At 34.8% G+C, this 13698-nt stretch overlaps 1 protein-coding gene across 1 annotated transcript; it reads right to left on the bottom strand.

Moving 5' to 3' along the window:
* Positions 1 to 6010: 6010 nt before the first annotated feature.
* Positions 6011 to 6508, bottom strand: LOC128128378 (uncharacterized mitochondrial protein AtMg00810-like). The gene is made up of 2 exons (XM_052767169.1): positions 6386 to 6508; positions 6011 to 6304 (listed from the first exon to the last, which is right to left on the bottom strand). The coding sequence occupies exons 1-2, from the start codon at positions 6506 to 6508 to the stop codon at positions 6011 to 6013; spliced, it is 417 nt and encodes a 138-aa protein (XP_052623129.1).
* Positions 6509 to 13698: the final 7190 nt, after the last annotated feature.

Genomic DNA, 13698 nt, shown 5'->3' with positions numbered 1-13698 from the left:
ATGTGAAATCTCTCCCACATATCTCTAAGTATGTGAAATCTCTCCCACATATCTCTAAGTATGTGAAACCTCTCCCGCATATCTCTAAGTATGTGAAACCTCTCCCACATATCTCTAAGTATGTGAAATCTCTCCCACATATCTCTAAGTATGTGAAACCTCTCCCACATATCTCTAAGTATGTGAAATCTCTCCCACATATCTCTAAGTATGTGAAACCTCTCCCACATATCTCTAAGTATGTGAAATCTCTCCCACATATCTCTAAGTATGTGAAACCTCTCCCACATATCTCTTTGTATGAGAAATCTCTCCAAGTATGTCAAACCTCTCCCAAATCTCTCTAAGTATGTCAAATCTCTCCCAAATCTCTCTAAGTATGTCAAATCTCTCCTAAATATCTCTCTGTATGCGAAATCTCTCCATGTATGTCAAATCTCTCCCAAATCTCTCTAAGTATGTCAAATCACTCCCAAATCTCCCTAAGTATGTGAAACCTCTCCCAAATCTCTCTAAGTATGTCAAATCTCTCCCAAATCTCTCTAAGTATGTGAAATCTCTCCCAAATATCTCTCTGTATGCGAAATCTCTCCAAGTATGTCAAATCTCTCCCAAATCTCTCTAAGTAGGTCAAATCTCTCCCAAATCTCGCTAAGTATGTGAAATCTCTCCCAAATCTCTCTCTGTATGTGAAATGTCTCCAAGTATGTCAAATCTCTCCCAAATCTCCCTAAGTATGTGAAATCTCTCCCAAATCTCTCTTTGTATGAGAAATCTCCCCAAGTATGTCAAATCTCTCCCAAATCTCTCTGAGTATGTGGAATCTCTCTCAAATCTCTCTCGAAATCTCTCCCCAACTTTCTATAATCACTCGGGGCATTCCGACCCCCGAATTTGGCGAAAATAGCCCAAAAACGGAAGTCTACGCGAAAAACGGACTTAAGGAAACGAACCCTGCGAACCGAAAGTACTATTCATGAACCGAACCGAAAGTACTATTCATGAAGGTCCGAACCGAACATCACATAAGAGAAAGGTCCGAACCGAGAGTACTGTTCATCCTAGCTGAACCTCGCATAGAAGGAAGAACCGAACCCGAAGGTACTGTTCATTACTGTTCACTACAGTTCCTTCGGTTCTGGCTTCTCTTCGGACCGAACCTTCTGACCTTCGCTTCTGACTTCTCTTCGGACCGAGCCTTCGGACGAACCCTCGCCTTCGCTCCTTCTTCTGGCTCGCGCCTTCGCTTCCGAACCATGCACCCCCCTGACCGAACCTCGGCCTAGGACCGAGAGGTCTCGCTGGGAACACATTTTTCTCCCGGTTTTCGCGTAGTTTTGCGTTTAAGACCCGTTTTTAATTATTTTAACGCGGGGTTTTCACCCAAAATCATATTTTAACATAATAAACCCTAAATATTCACAATTTAATCATAAATTCATAAAAATCTCTATTTAAATAATAAAAGCAAGTGGGTAAAAGTACAAAGAGGTGGAGTGTTGACTTTGCTTTACTTTATGACACAAGCAACCACTCCCACACCCACTCTATGACCAGCTATACCTCCCCACCTTACCTAGGTCACATTAATGTCATTTCCACTCAATCATCACTCATTCCCACGTTTTTGAAGAGCTGGATATTCATCCTCTCTCCTCATTTTCTCTCATTTGTTCTCATTTCACAAGAAGATCAAACTCCTTTCTCTCTCTAGAAATCCGAGATTCAAGGGCTGATCTTGAGAGTTTCCTCCACCTTTGGTAAGCATAATCCATTTCCTTTAATATTACCTCAATTATTTCCACTCAAATCATGAGTATCTTACACAAACTCCATTATATTTGTGTTAGAGCTTCAAATCTTCAAGCGATTCTTCAAGTGTTCTTGGGTTGAACACTTCTCTTCTTCAATATTTATCTACTGAAATCACACAAGGTGAGTTCATACCCCTACATTTTCATGTTTTCTTAAGTTTTTAGGGGGGGAATACAAGTTAAAACACCAAGAACATAACTAAAATTTCCTAACAGCTTTCATCAGAAAAGTTGGACTCCATTCACGGACTATTTTGGACACCTTAAACATTTTAGTTTTCAAAACTGTTTTAGGTGCATGTAGTTCCGCTTCTTAGCTTTAAAATGACTACTTGCACATCTCCATACGATTTTTCTACAAATTATGGTGATTTTTACAAAACTGCCTATCATTTCAAACACCAATCCGGACCAGTCTGTGATTATGGACTTTTTCACCTAAGTTACAGGTCATTAAAAATCATGATAAAAATTATGAGTAAACTAGACACATTTTGGGAACTCCCAGAATTTACGGATTTAGTTTTCGACTTCGTATGATTTTTCTATGAATTTTCAAAAATAGTGTAGAAAGGCTGAAAATTTGTTAACAGCTTGTAATTTTTACAACACTTTGTATAATGTTGAGCAAAGTGGATAATGTCAAGTTCTAAGTATTGAATGTGATATGTTGTAAATTTTATCATCATAAACTGAAAATAAGTCATTAATGATAAGATTATTCATTCATTTAGAACACGTATATATATATATATATATATATATATATATATATATATATATATATATATATATATATATATATATATATAAACTATAAGAAGCATAGTTTAATGGATTTTATAATCCTAACGCTTTTTCATAAAAGAGTTCTTATATATTACAAACGTTTTGGATAAAACTATAATAGGTATAGTTTTAAATACATCACATAACACACACGTACGAAAAGGGTACATTCATACAGAAAGGTTTTACACTCCCGCATACAACTTGTAAACTTGGTTAACCTAGATTGTGAGACATTCTCTTTCCGTACGTCCGAGTGCGGAATATAAAATCCTGTACGTTATAATCAGAGTCTCCTGGAGGGAGAACGTGATAGTTATATATAGATCTATATTGGGTTTGACACCCCACACCTTGCTGCTAGCTACAGTTGGACCTGCAGGTCTACGGGTGATAATTGTCATTTCAGTTATTCGACGCCTGAGAAACGTCGTGGCAGGTTCATTTAGTCTTAAGTAGGATTATAGCGGCTCACATAAGGATATAACAATACATAAAGTTTACGGGATTTTTATAAAACTTTAATGGGTTTTATGACGATTTTAAAATCACCTTTTACCTCAATAAGTACCGATATTACTGTCTACATTCGGTTTATGGTATTTATGACTACACATCATTTGAAACCACATTTATAACTTTAAGTATAGACGATACTTGTTATTTTCTCGGTCCTGAGACTTAGGACTACATATACATTAAGTATTAACAAACATAAGAATTTGCGGGAACATCATTTCATTCAAGTGCGTTTATGTCAATTTAAGCACATTTTATTTTCCTTTAATAAGAAAGGTTACTTATACATTTTGGTCGTCGGTTATGAGACTACATTACATAAACTTTATAAAGAAAATATCGGATTTTCTGAATACATATCATATCATTTTTACAAGGAAAACGATCTATTTCTCCAATAAAATCTCTTATGAACTCACCAACCTTTGTGTTGACACTTTTCAAAACTACTTGTATTCTCAGGAATTCAGTGAAAACAGGAAACCAACAACGTTTTGAGGATGGGACGATAAGTCGTCAAACAGTTCATTTTGTTTCATAATGTAATTGATTCGAATCATGTAAACATATACATTGGTGTAACTTTTTCAGTTATATTTATGATGGTTGTATTTACTTTGAGCACTATTATACTCATTGTTGTGATACTCTACATGAAGTCCTCCACCCTCGAACGTTTCCGCCATCCTTGGTTTGGGGGTGTGACATTGTAAGACCTGAATGTTAAAGAGAAACAATCAGCATCTTGAGTTCTCCAGGATACATTGACACATATCCTTCAACCTGATAGTTTGTGCTTTGAATCTTCATAATTGGTTGAGATGCAATTTCGTCAGTAGTGTCGGTTGGAGCAGCAACCATTGATTAGGGTTTTGAGAAATTCTTGAAGAACAAAGAAATTTAGGGCTTTTTGATCGGATGAGAATTTGAACGCGTAATTATAAAAAGAGATAATAACTTCCTTTTATATGTATCCCCAATAGAATTCCAAATGTTTTCTTTATAGAGTAAGCCACGTCTGCCCTTGCAACTCGCACCATTAGCTGTAACTTGTACCATGTTAGATAAAGTACCTGGAAAGTCGGACCACGTTGCCAAACCGTCACATCAAACTGTTCATGAGTACCAAGTGGATAAGATCGAAAACCTTCAACATGGAGGTTAGGCTCTTTCGTCTTTGGGATTAGAGACGAAGTCATATGCCAGACTGTTGAAATAATCAGCTTGAGTTGGTAATACTCAGAACCTCAAGGATTTCGTGAGTGCAGTGTGCCGATAGAATAAGATTAGAAGAAAACTAACGAAAATTTGGGATCTGTGATGTCGAAAAATAAAATTTCGACACAAAGGCAGTTAAACCCCGGACAAAGGTTACTTCATTAATTATAAAGAGAGATAATAAATAGCTTGTGTGGTTTCCCGTGAATTACAATCGAATACTTATAAAGAAGTATCGAAGGGATTCTTTTCAAGGCTTCGCGGGTGGCTTAAAAATTTCGTTACATATCAACCTAAACATAAGGTGAGTAATTGTAACATAAATTACTTGTGTGACCAGTGTAGTCAGTGACAAGTATGCTTTGGATTAATTTGAAAGTGAGAATTGAAAGAATTGATACTCCCATGAAAATCATATTCAAAGAAAAACTATTTTTAGCTGGATCCTATTTGGTATCAAATGTCGTGGGCATCGAACATTTGATCAAGACCACTCATAACGAAAGAATATGATTTGGAGCATCAAAAATTTGGTACTAAAACAAATGTTTTGTGAAAATCTAGAACATAGTTCCCCGTTAATTCCTTAAGAATTTAGAAAATTGGGTTTCACTTTCATCACGGCCTCATGAATCAAGATCATAAACACAGAGTTTTGATATGTCTAAGTGATGATTTTTTTGATCAATAACCTCTTGGACATACTTCATTGTGTGTGAAATGTGTTAGAAGTTTGAGATGAAAAAGGTTGTTTCACGAATTCAATTGTACCTCTATTATGTTTGGACCAAACTGAAAACTCTTAACTCATTTGAGAAGAGTTAGGTAGCTCAGTAGACTAATGTGAATGCAAGCCTAATTTGGAAGAAATTTTCCTAATGAAAAATTTCATTAAGGTTTTCAAAATCACACATTGAGTCAATAGAGGCTTGGGTCGACACGCTGCAACATTCTTCTTGGGACATTCTAACTAGTACAAAGTTTCGAAAATTTACCTTACCCTAGAAACGCAAGCATGACCCTTGTAAAACTTCCTTTGAATCTGCAGCAAGAAAGAAAAGACAAAGTACAAAATAGCAAAATCTTTTTGGTCTTTTATGTTTTTGAAAGTAAAGAAATATTTTTGTGTTTTTACATTTTTTGAAAATTAAACAAATAACAATAGAAAATCTTTTTGGTATTTTTGATTTGTCGAAAAGAATACAAAATTAACGAAAATATTTTTGGCTTTTCCAATTTTTCGAATATAAACTAAAACTTAACAATGTACCAAACTAACAAAACTTTCTTTCCCAAATGTAGAAAACGAAGCATATCCAAGCGTTGAATATGAATAGTAACCTATGAATGGTTAATACTATATGCCTCTGAACCATTCAATAATGCCTCTAAATCAACACTTTTTCTTCTTCTTTCTTTGTTATTCTTTCGAAAGGATTTCTGGAACCGAACTTGCTTCAATCATTCCCAATCTTGTCAAAATTCTAACAAATGATTTTTCATCCAATGCTTTTTTGAAAATATCTGCAAGCTTATCAGTAGTTTTTACAAAATGAACTTCAATATTGCCATCTTCCACATGATCTTTAATTAAATGATAACAAAGTGCAATATGTTTGGTTTTCGAATGTTGTACTGGATTATGAAAAATGCGTATAGCACTTAGTGAATCACAATACAATGGAATATTTTTTCATATTAATTGCATAGTCACGCAATTGATTATGGATCCATATGATTTGCAAAGTATAACTGTCAACTGCAACATACTCAGCTTCAGCAGTGGAAATTGCAAAACAAGTTTGCTTTTTCGATTGCCAACTTACAAGCTTCCCATCTAACAATTGACATCCTCCACTTGTACTTTTTCGATCAAGTGTACATCCACCCAGATCTTCATCCGAAAACGCTTGAATGAAAAATCCTAATTTCGAAGCATACCACAATCCAAACGAAATTTTTCCCTTGAGATAACGAAAATTATTTTTCACCACGGTCAAGTGTGGTTCTACTGGATTTGATTGATACCTAGCACGATTACATACAGAAAACATGATATCTGGTTGACTTGCTGTAAGATAAAGCAATGAACCTATCATACTCCTGTATAAAGTAAGATTAACAACAGGTGTGTCTAATGAAGGTGTTAGCCTTGTTCCAACCGCCATTGGTACTCTTAACTTTGTGGTATTTGTCATACTAAATTTTTCGAGCAAATTCCTAGTATATTTTTCTTGATTGATGAAAATTCCTTCTCTTCTTTGATGAATGTTTAAACCAAGAAAATTATTGATTTTACCCATCATCCTCATTTCGAATTGGCTTTTCATCAAATATTCGAATTCACTAGACAAAGCAGGGTCAGTAGAGCCAAAAATAATATCATCGATGTAAATTTGAACAAGAATTAGATGATTCCCAAATTTCTTTCGAAATAATGTGGGGTCAACTGATCCTTGTTTAAATTTCGATTGTTTTAAGAAACTGGTAAGAGTTGCATTCCAGGCTCTTGGTGCTTGTTTTAAACCATATGCAACTTTATCTAAAATATAAACATGATCAAGATATTTTTCATTTATGAAACCTGTTGGTTGTTCAACATAAACTGTTTCTTTGAGTTCACCATTGAGAAAAGCACACTTCGCATCCATTTAATAAACATCAAAATCTTTGTGAGCTGCATAAGCCAAAAATATTTGAACAACCTCAAGTCTTGCGACAGGGGCAAAGGTTTCTTCATAATCGATACCTTCTTGTTGTGAATATCCTTTAACAACTAATCAAGCTTTATTTCGAAAAATATTTCCATCCTTGTCGGTTTGGTTTTGAAAATCCATTTTAATCCGATAATTGAAACATTTTCAGGTTTAGGAATTAACCTCCAAACTTTTTTTTTCTGTCGAACTCAACAAGTTCAGATTGCATTGCTACAACCCAATCTAAGTGTTCCATTGTAAACTTAACTGTCTTGGGTTCGATTTTTGAAATGAAAACATTAAACATGCAAAATTCTTGACGAGCATTCAATACCTCATTTTGTGCACAAATTCCAGCTCTAGTCAAAGCTCCATCTTGTGGATTCTCAATGAATTGTTCTTTTGGATGATTTTGTTGTCCATTTTCCAATGGTGGATATGCTGGATCAAAGTCCAAAGGTGCATCTTCGTACATTTCTTCATTTTCAGATCCTACATTTCTTCATTTATGGTTTCAGTATCATTATGCTCCCCCTCAACATAATTGTCATTTTGATGCTCCCCCTCGAAACTTTCATTTACACTGCTATTCTCCCCCCTCGAAAAGATGTCCCCCCTCAACATTTGAAGGTATATTCAAGTGCTCCCCTTACACTTGTGCATCTAGCATACTTTCGCCATTAGCAGTTGTATCTGATGTGATTGTCGTATCATCAGTATGTTTTGAAGATTCGGGAGTTAGATTATCTGCAGCATGGACTTCAACATCTTTAGCCCTATCTGGAACACCAAAAATTAAATCATAATCAAAATCAGATGAATTATAACTTTCAGACTCATCATTTGATTCATTAAGAATTGGTTTTTGATCGAAATGTTTTTCAACTTGTTTCACATAATAATCATCAAAAGTGAGGTTAAACGTTTCTTCAACTTTTCTTGTTCTCTTATTCAACACTCTGTATGCAACCGAATTATTTGAATATCCCATAAATATTCCTTCATCAGCCCTAGCTTGAAATTTTGAAAGATTATCTTTGATATTCATGATAAAACACCTGTAACCAAACACATGAAAGAATTTAAGATTTGGTTTTCAGTTATTTATGATTTCATATGGAGTTATATTGAAACGACGATGAATAAAGGATCGACTCTGAGTAAAACATGCTCTCGAAATTGCTTCTGCCCATAGATATTGAGGAAGATTTGCATATGTCAACATTGTTCTGGCTGCTTCGCAAAGAGACCTATTCCTCCTTTCAACCACACCATTTTGTTGTGGTGTATATGGTGATGAGAAATTATGCGAAATTCCTTTCTCAATTAAGAATGAATCAAGCACATTGTTTTTAAACTCGGAACCATTATCACTTTTGATTTTAAGAAGATTTTTTTAGACTTGTCTTAATTTTCTTGATAAATTCAATCATTGTTTGAGCAACTTCAGATTTTAACCTGAGAAAATACACCCAAGTAAATAGTGAAAAATCATCAACAATAACCAAAATGTACCGTTTCTTGTTGAGAGTTTCAATAGTTGATGGTCCATAATGGTCAATATGAAGGAGTTCCAACAGTTCAAGTATTTTCGAATCTATGACAATGGGATGTCCTTTATGATGCTATTTACCTTGTTCGCAAGCTGCACATAAAGTATTATTGTCAAACTTTGGAACAGGTAAACCTCGAAGAAGATCTTCTACTAACAACTTATTCAGATTTCGAAAGTTTAAATGAGATAAATGTTGATGCCACAACCAGCTAACACCAGATGAAGCTTTCGAAAGTAAACAAACTGAGGGTTTCCCAACATTAGGTTTGATGTCAAGAGTGAACATGTCGCCAAATCTTTTTGATTTCAGCAAAACTTCGTTCGTCTCAACATTAGAAATGATACTTCCTGCTTCGTTAAACATAACTTGATGGCCAGTGCCCACAACAAGTTGTGAAACACTTATCAAATTATGTGTAAGACCTTCAACTTAAGCAACACGATTCACTGTAAATTGTCCATTTGTTACTTTGCCATAACCTTTAACTTGACACTTATGATTATTTCCAAACCTCACTACTCTTGCATTTTCCAAACTTCTAAAATCACATAAATTCTCCTTCCTTCCAGTCATGTGATTTGAGCAACCACTATCAATGTACCATTTCTCATCATATTGCTCGTCACACAGTACTTCAATTATTAATAGAATTTAGGTACGCAAGTTTGTTTGGGTCATTGGTCATTAGTTTGAAATAGTGAATGAAATTTAGAACCTAAAGCCCAATTTTGAACGTTGGTTCTGAAAGTATCAATTAAGTCGACATCATCAGTTAAAGATATCGAAACATAATTTTTTGATAGTGTTGGACTTGCACTGACTTTCTTCTCGTGCTTCTCAGTATGTTGTACTTTTGTGATTGGTTGCCATTTCTGAACTGGAGTATTTGATTCTTTCGAAGATGAACTTCCAGATGAAGTATCATTCGAATACTGTTCATAGGCCTGCTTGATTTGATGTTGAGAAAACTTTCCCGATTGACTTTTTCCCTTTTCCTCAAGCCAATGATTGATTGTTTTCTCACCAGATGAACCTTTTGTGTACGAAACTTTAGTGGCTTCGTGTACGGATGGATTCGGAAAATTTGGTTTTTGTGGAATAAACTTTGCAGATGTTTTGGATTTATCATTCACAAATGTTTGATTGTCTGCCAACTTTAGAACGTTTTCAAATTTTCGAATATTGTCAAATTTTCGAATATTCTCAAATTTTCAACATTGTCAAATTTTCGAATATTCTCAAATTTTTGAACATTTTCGAATTGACGAACATTAGCAAAATTTCGATTTGTTCTATTTGAAGAAAATCTGTTTTGATCGTTTGTTGGTTTTGGAAAAGATGACTTTGAAGTTGAAAACTTTAGTTGGCTTTTTGATTGAAAATTCTTTTGTTGCTCATTTGTTTGAAAAGTCTTTAAAGATGTTGATTTTGAAAACTTCTTTGAATAATTTTGTGAATCAGACGAAGTTGGTTAAGCGTGATTTTACTTTTTATGCGAGCAAGTTGAAAACTTTGTTTGTACTGATTTAGACACCCCATTTTCACATTTTCTTGATTTGTATTTTTGATTCAGTGGTGGAGCGCTTAAGAGGCCAGGGGAGGCCATGGCCCCCCTGCTTTTAAGCCTGGTAACTGCGTAAGATATAAAACTCTTCAACAATTAGCTATAGACAAGTCAATCATCTATGAGAATACACAAAACCAACTAATTTAATTTTTGTTCGGTAAATCACTCATTTTATCTTTTTTTTTTTTTTTTTTTTTTAAATTATAGTAGTAATTTTATCCATAGAAATTTGTGGGATAGAAATCAAATGGCAAGATGAGTCGATAGAGTTGTTCAACCCTAAAAAATCGCAATAGAAATCCCACAAATTCCAATAATAAAGGAAGGTAGATCCTGCGGATCATTAAAAACTAAAATATACACAAAATAAAATAAAAAAATAAAACATATTGTCCACCACAGCACCACTATTAGACGTGAAATCAAATTTGTGAAACTGTAAAATTGGAGAAGATTGAAAGAAACAGCGGACATCGGAGAACTGCTCCATTTCCGGCACCCTACTAATCGCCGTCCCTACCATACGATGGTTAGTTCTCTTCTCTCTGCCTGTTGCCTCGATTTTGTTCTCACCTACTTTTTTAGTTTTCTTTGCCGCCATGTGAATGTTTGTGGTGTATTCTTTTAACCTAACTGTTTATGTATATAAAGAGATTTTAGGATTTTGTGTTATTTTATGTTATAGTTAATTGTTTTTGTTTTTTATATAGTACATATGAAATATGGTGATATTTAGCGATCTTACAACTAAAGTTTGTTCAATATATTCATATTGATCTTTCTGACTATTTTTTATTTTTAAATTTCATATATGAAAAAAAAAGGTTTTGAAATATCAAAACTCATAATTTTGTTTACCAAAAACCGTAAGTAACTTTGTTTCGGCCCCATAGGTTTAAGTCTCGTGTTCCGCCCCTGTTTTGATTGCTTTTCATTTTACACTACTTTCCAAAACAAATTATTTCGTGCCTGTCTTTTCGAAATTCCTTTTTCATTCGAAATTTTTTCAACAAGATCCTTAAATTCTTGTGAATTTAGTTTCACATTCTCATTTGTTTCATTAGATTCTTGTTTCAACATCTCTTTTGTATTTTCTTGATTTTCAACCCATTTTTGTTGTGGTTTTCGTCTTTGAAAAACATATGACTTCTTTGTTAGATTATTTTCGACAGGGTTTTGTTTTGAAAAGAATCCTTCGTCTGATGTTTTATTGTTATCTTCTTCGACCATTTTGTTGAACTCTGGTTTGATGTTTTCAACATTTCCAGTAGTAACAAACACTTGATTCGGAAATACAACTTCATCTGAGCACTTAAAATTTGGATACACAACTGTATTTGTTTAAAAATAATGAGCAACTTTTTCGTATAAGACTTTGTCGAAATTTTTAGTATCTCCAAACACTTGATCAACAACAACTCGTGGAATGGATGTTTCATTCGAAATTTTCTTTTCTGGCTCAGAATTGTTCGAAACTTCTTCTTCATTCTCATCCTCACTACTATCCGTTTGACTGTCTCTTACACTCACATGATCAATGTCACAAACATTTGAAGTAGAGGGTCTATCAATGTTATCCTCAACCATCGAATCATCACAAATTTCTTTACCTCTTGACTTAGACGTGACATTTATGACTGATAACTGAGAACAATCGATATTTTCCTCCTCCTCAGTTTCACTGATTTCACTAAAACTATCAAAATTATCATCGATATCAGCAAAATTAGATTGAGATTCAAGTTTCGAATTCTCAGTTCTTTTCAAAATTTTGATTTGTTCACTTTTGGTCAAAGTATCATTCACTATCTCAACAAGTTCATCAGCATTCAAATATTCGTCTATCTTAACAATACCATAAGCAAATCGATTATCAGACACTTGATCAAATTATGCTCTGGTTTTATCACAATCATAGGACAAACTATCAACTTTCTCTCTTTCAAAAACAAGAAAAGGCAACAATTTCCTATGTTGTTCTTTGCTTATATCAGATGAATGATGCAATGAAGTCAATTTAGCATAAAGTCCTTTTGCTGAATTACAGTAAATGTTTCTCTAAGCAAGTATCATTAGAACTTCATTATCTAGGCATTTCCTATCATTATTCACATTATTCAATTGCAATTCCAGATACTCTACCCTGCTTCGTTCCGAATCTAGCAATTTCTGGGTCTCTAGCAACTTGATTCTTAGCTTCCTAGCTACATTACTAGCAGACACCACAATTGTATGAAAGTAAGCAATAGTATCATTAAATGCGATTATTTCATAATCATAAGCTTATAAAGGAATATGTACCTTCGTTGTAATCGGTGATTTGTCTCCTGATTTGGTCTTGAAACAACGACCAACTACCATTTCGTCCTCATCCTCTTCAAATTGTGCGAGCATAGCCCCATGCATCCGATTATGGCTTCAATTGACTTCACATCATTCTTCTCGAATTTCTTCTTCTCCTAACCCACTGACTTATTAACTAAATATAACGCCCGCGTTTCCAGGCCAGGCATTTTCGTTGATGTAATAGTCTAGGTTAACCTTTGTAACCCGTTTTGAAATAATAAAAGTATATTATTTGAGTCTTATGTGTTTTGTGTTAAATTGCTTAATTATGTGGTTTAATTAATTAGGAAGAAAAATAAGCGTCATAATTGAAGTGTAAAATAAACTCGTTATCTTTGGATAATGTTGTAGTAGTTGAAACGAGGTTTCCGAATATATATAGAACGCCAAAATCTGACTTCATATGAGGAAGTTATAATTTTCTGAAGTTTCGACTTAGCGGTATGCAGCCCGAAATACTCGATTTGAGATTGAGCGGTTTTTAGCCGAAACAATCTAAACGAGAACCGAAGATCTCGTCGTTGGTATCGAAGCGATGAAAAGTTAGGCGAGAACGGACGTCAAACGAAGAAGTTATGAATTTATAACGAAATTTTTCTGTCCCGGCCTATTAAAAATAAATAATAAAAATAAAGTCAAAATTACCCGAGGAAGTCTAAACGAAAGTTGTAAAGCGTAGTCTCACCCACACGTGGATATAAAGAACGTCGAAAATGGAGTTTGTATGAAGAAGATGTGAATTTTCAAAGTTTATTAAATAATTAATATTTAAACTTAATTATAAAACCCGGTAGTATCCGAAGGGGAGTCACCGGGAATATCCGAAGTACGCCCAGCGTACAGCGAAGCGTGACGACCTTCGCACTCGAGTTCTTCAGATGACGCATGCCATGACGACTTCGGACGCGTACGCCCAGCGTACGTGCGAGGCTCAGCCTCCTATAAATAGGATGCGAGGGTTCCGAGTACTTTTGCTCATTTCTTCTCCCTTTTGTGCCGAAGCTCTGCGCGTAAACCCCCGAAGCCATCCCGACACCCCGGATCTCATATCCAAATTAAGAAGGAAGTTTTACGCTCCCGGGATCCCGAGAAGTACGATTCCCGAGCCGAAGCTCTGCCCACGAGAAGTTCGATTTTTGTAGAGATCTTCCAGATCTGCTGAGGATTACTACTTCTACAAGCCGTAGTACTAT

This window comes from Lactuca sativa, chromosome 1 (assembly GCF_002870075.4).
Source record: "Lactuca sativa cultivar Salinas chromosome 1, Lsat_Salinas_v11, whole genome shotgun sequence".
NCBI classification, from domain to species: Eukaryota; Viridiplantae; Streptophyta; class Magnoliopsida; order Asterales; family Asteraceae; genus Lactuca; species Lactuca sativa.
The sequence above is the reverse complement of the archived record's forward strand: the minus strand, read 5'-3'. Positions and strand labels throughout refer to the sequence as shown.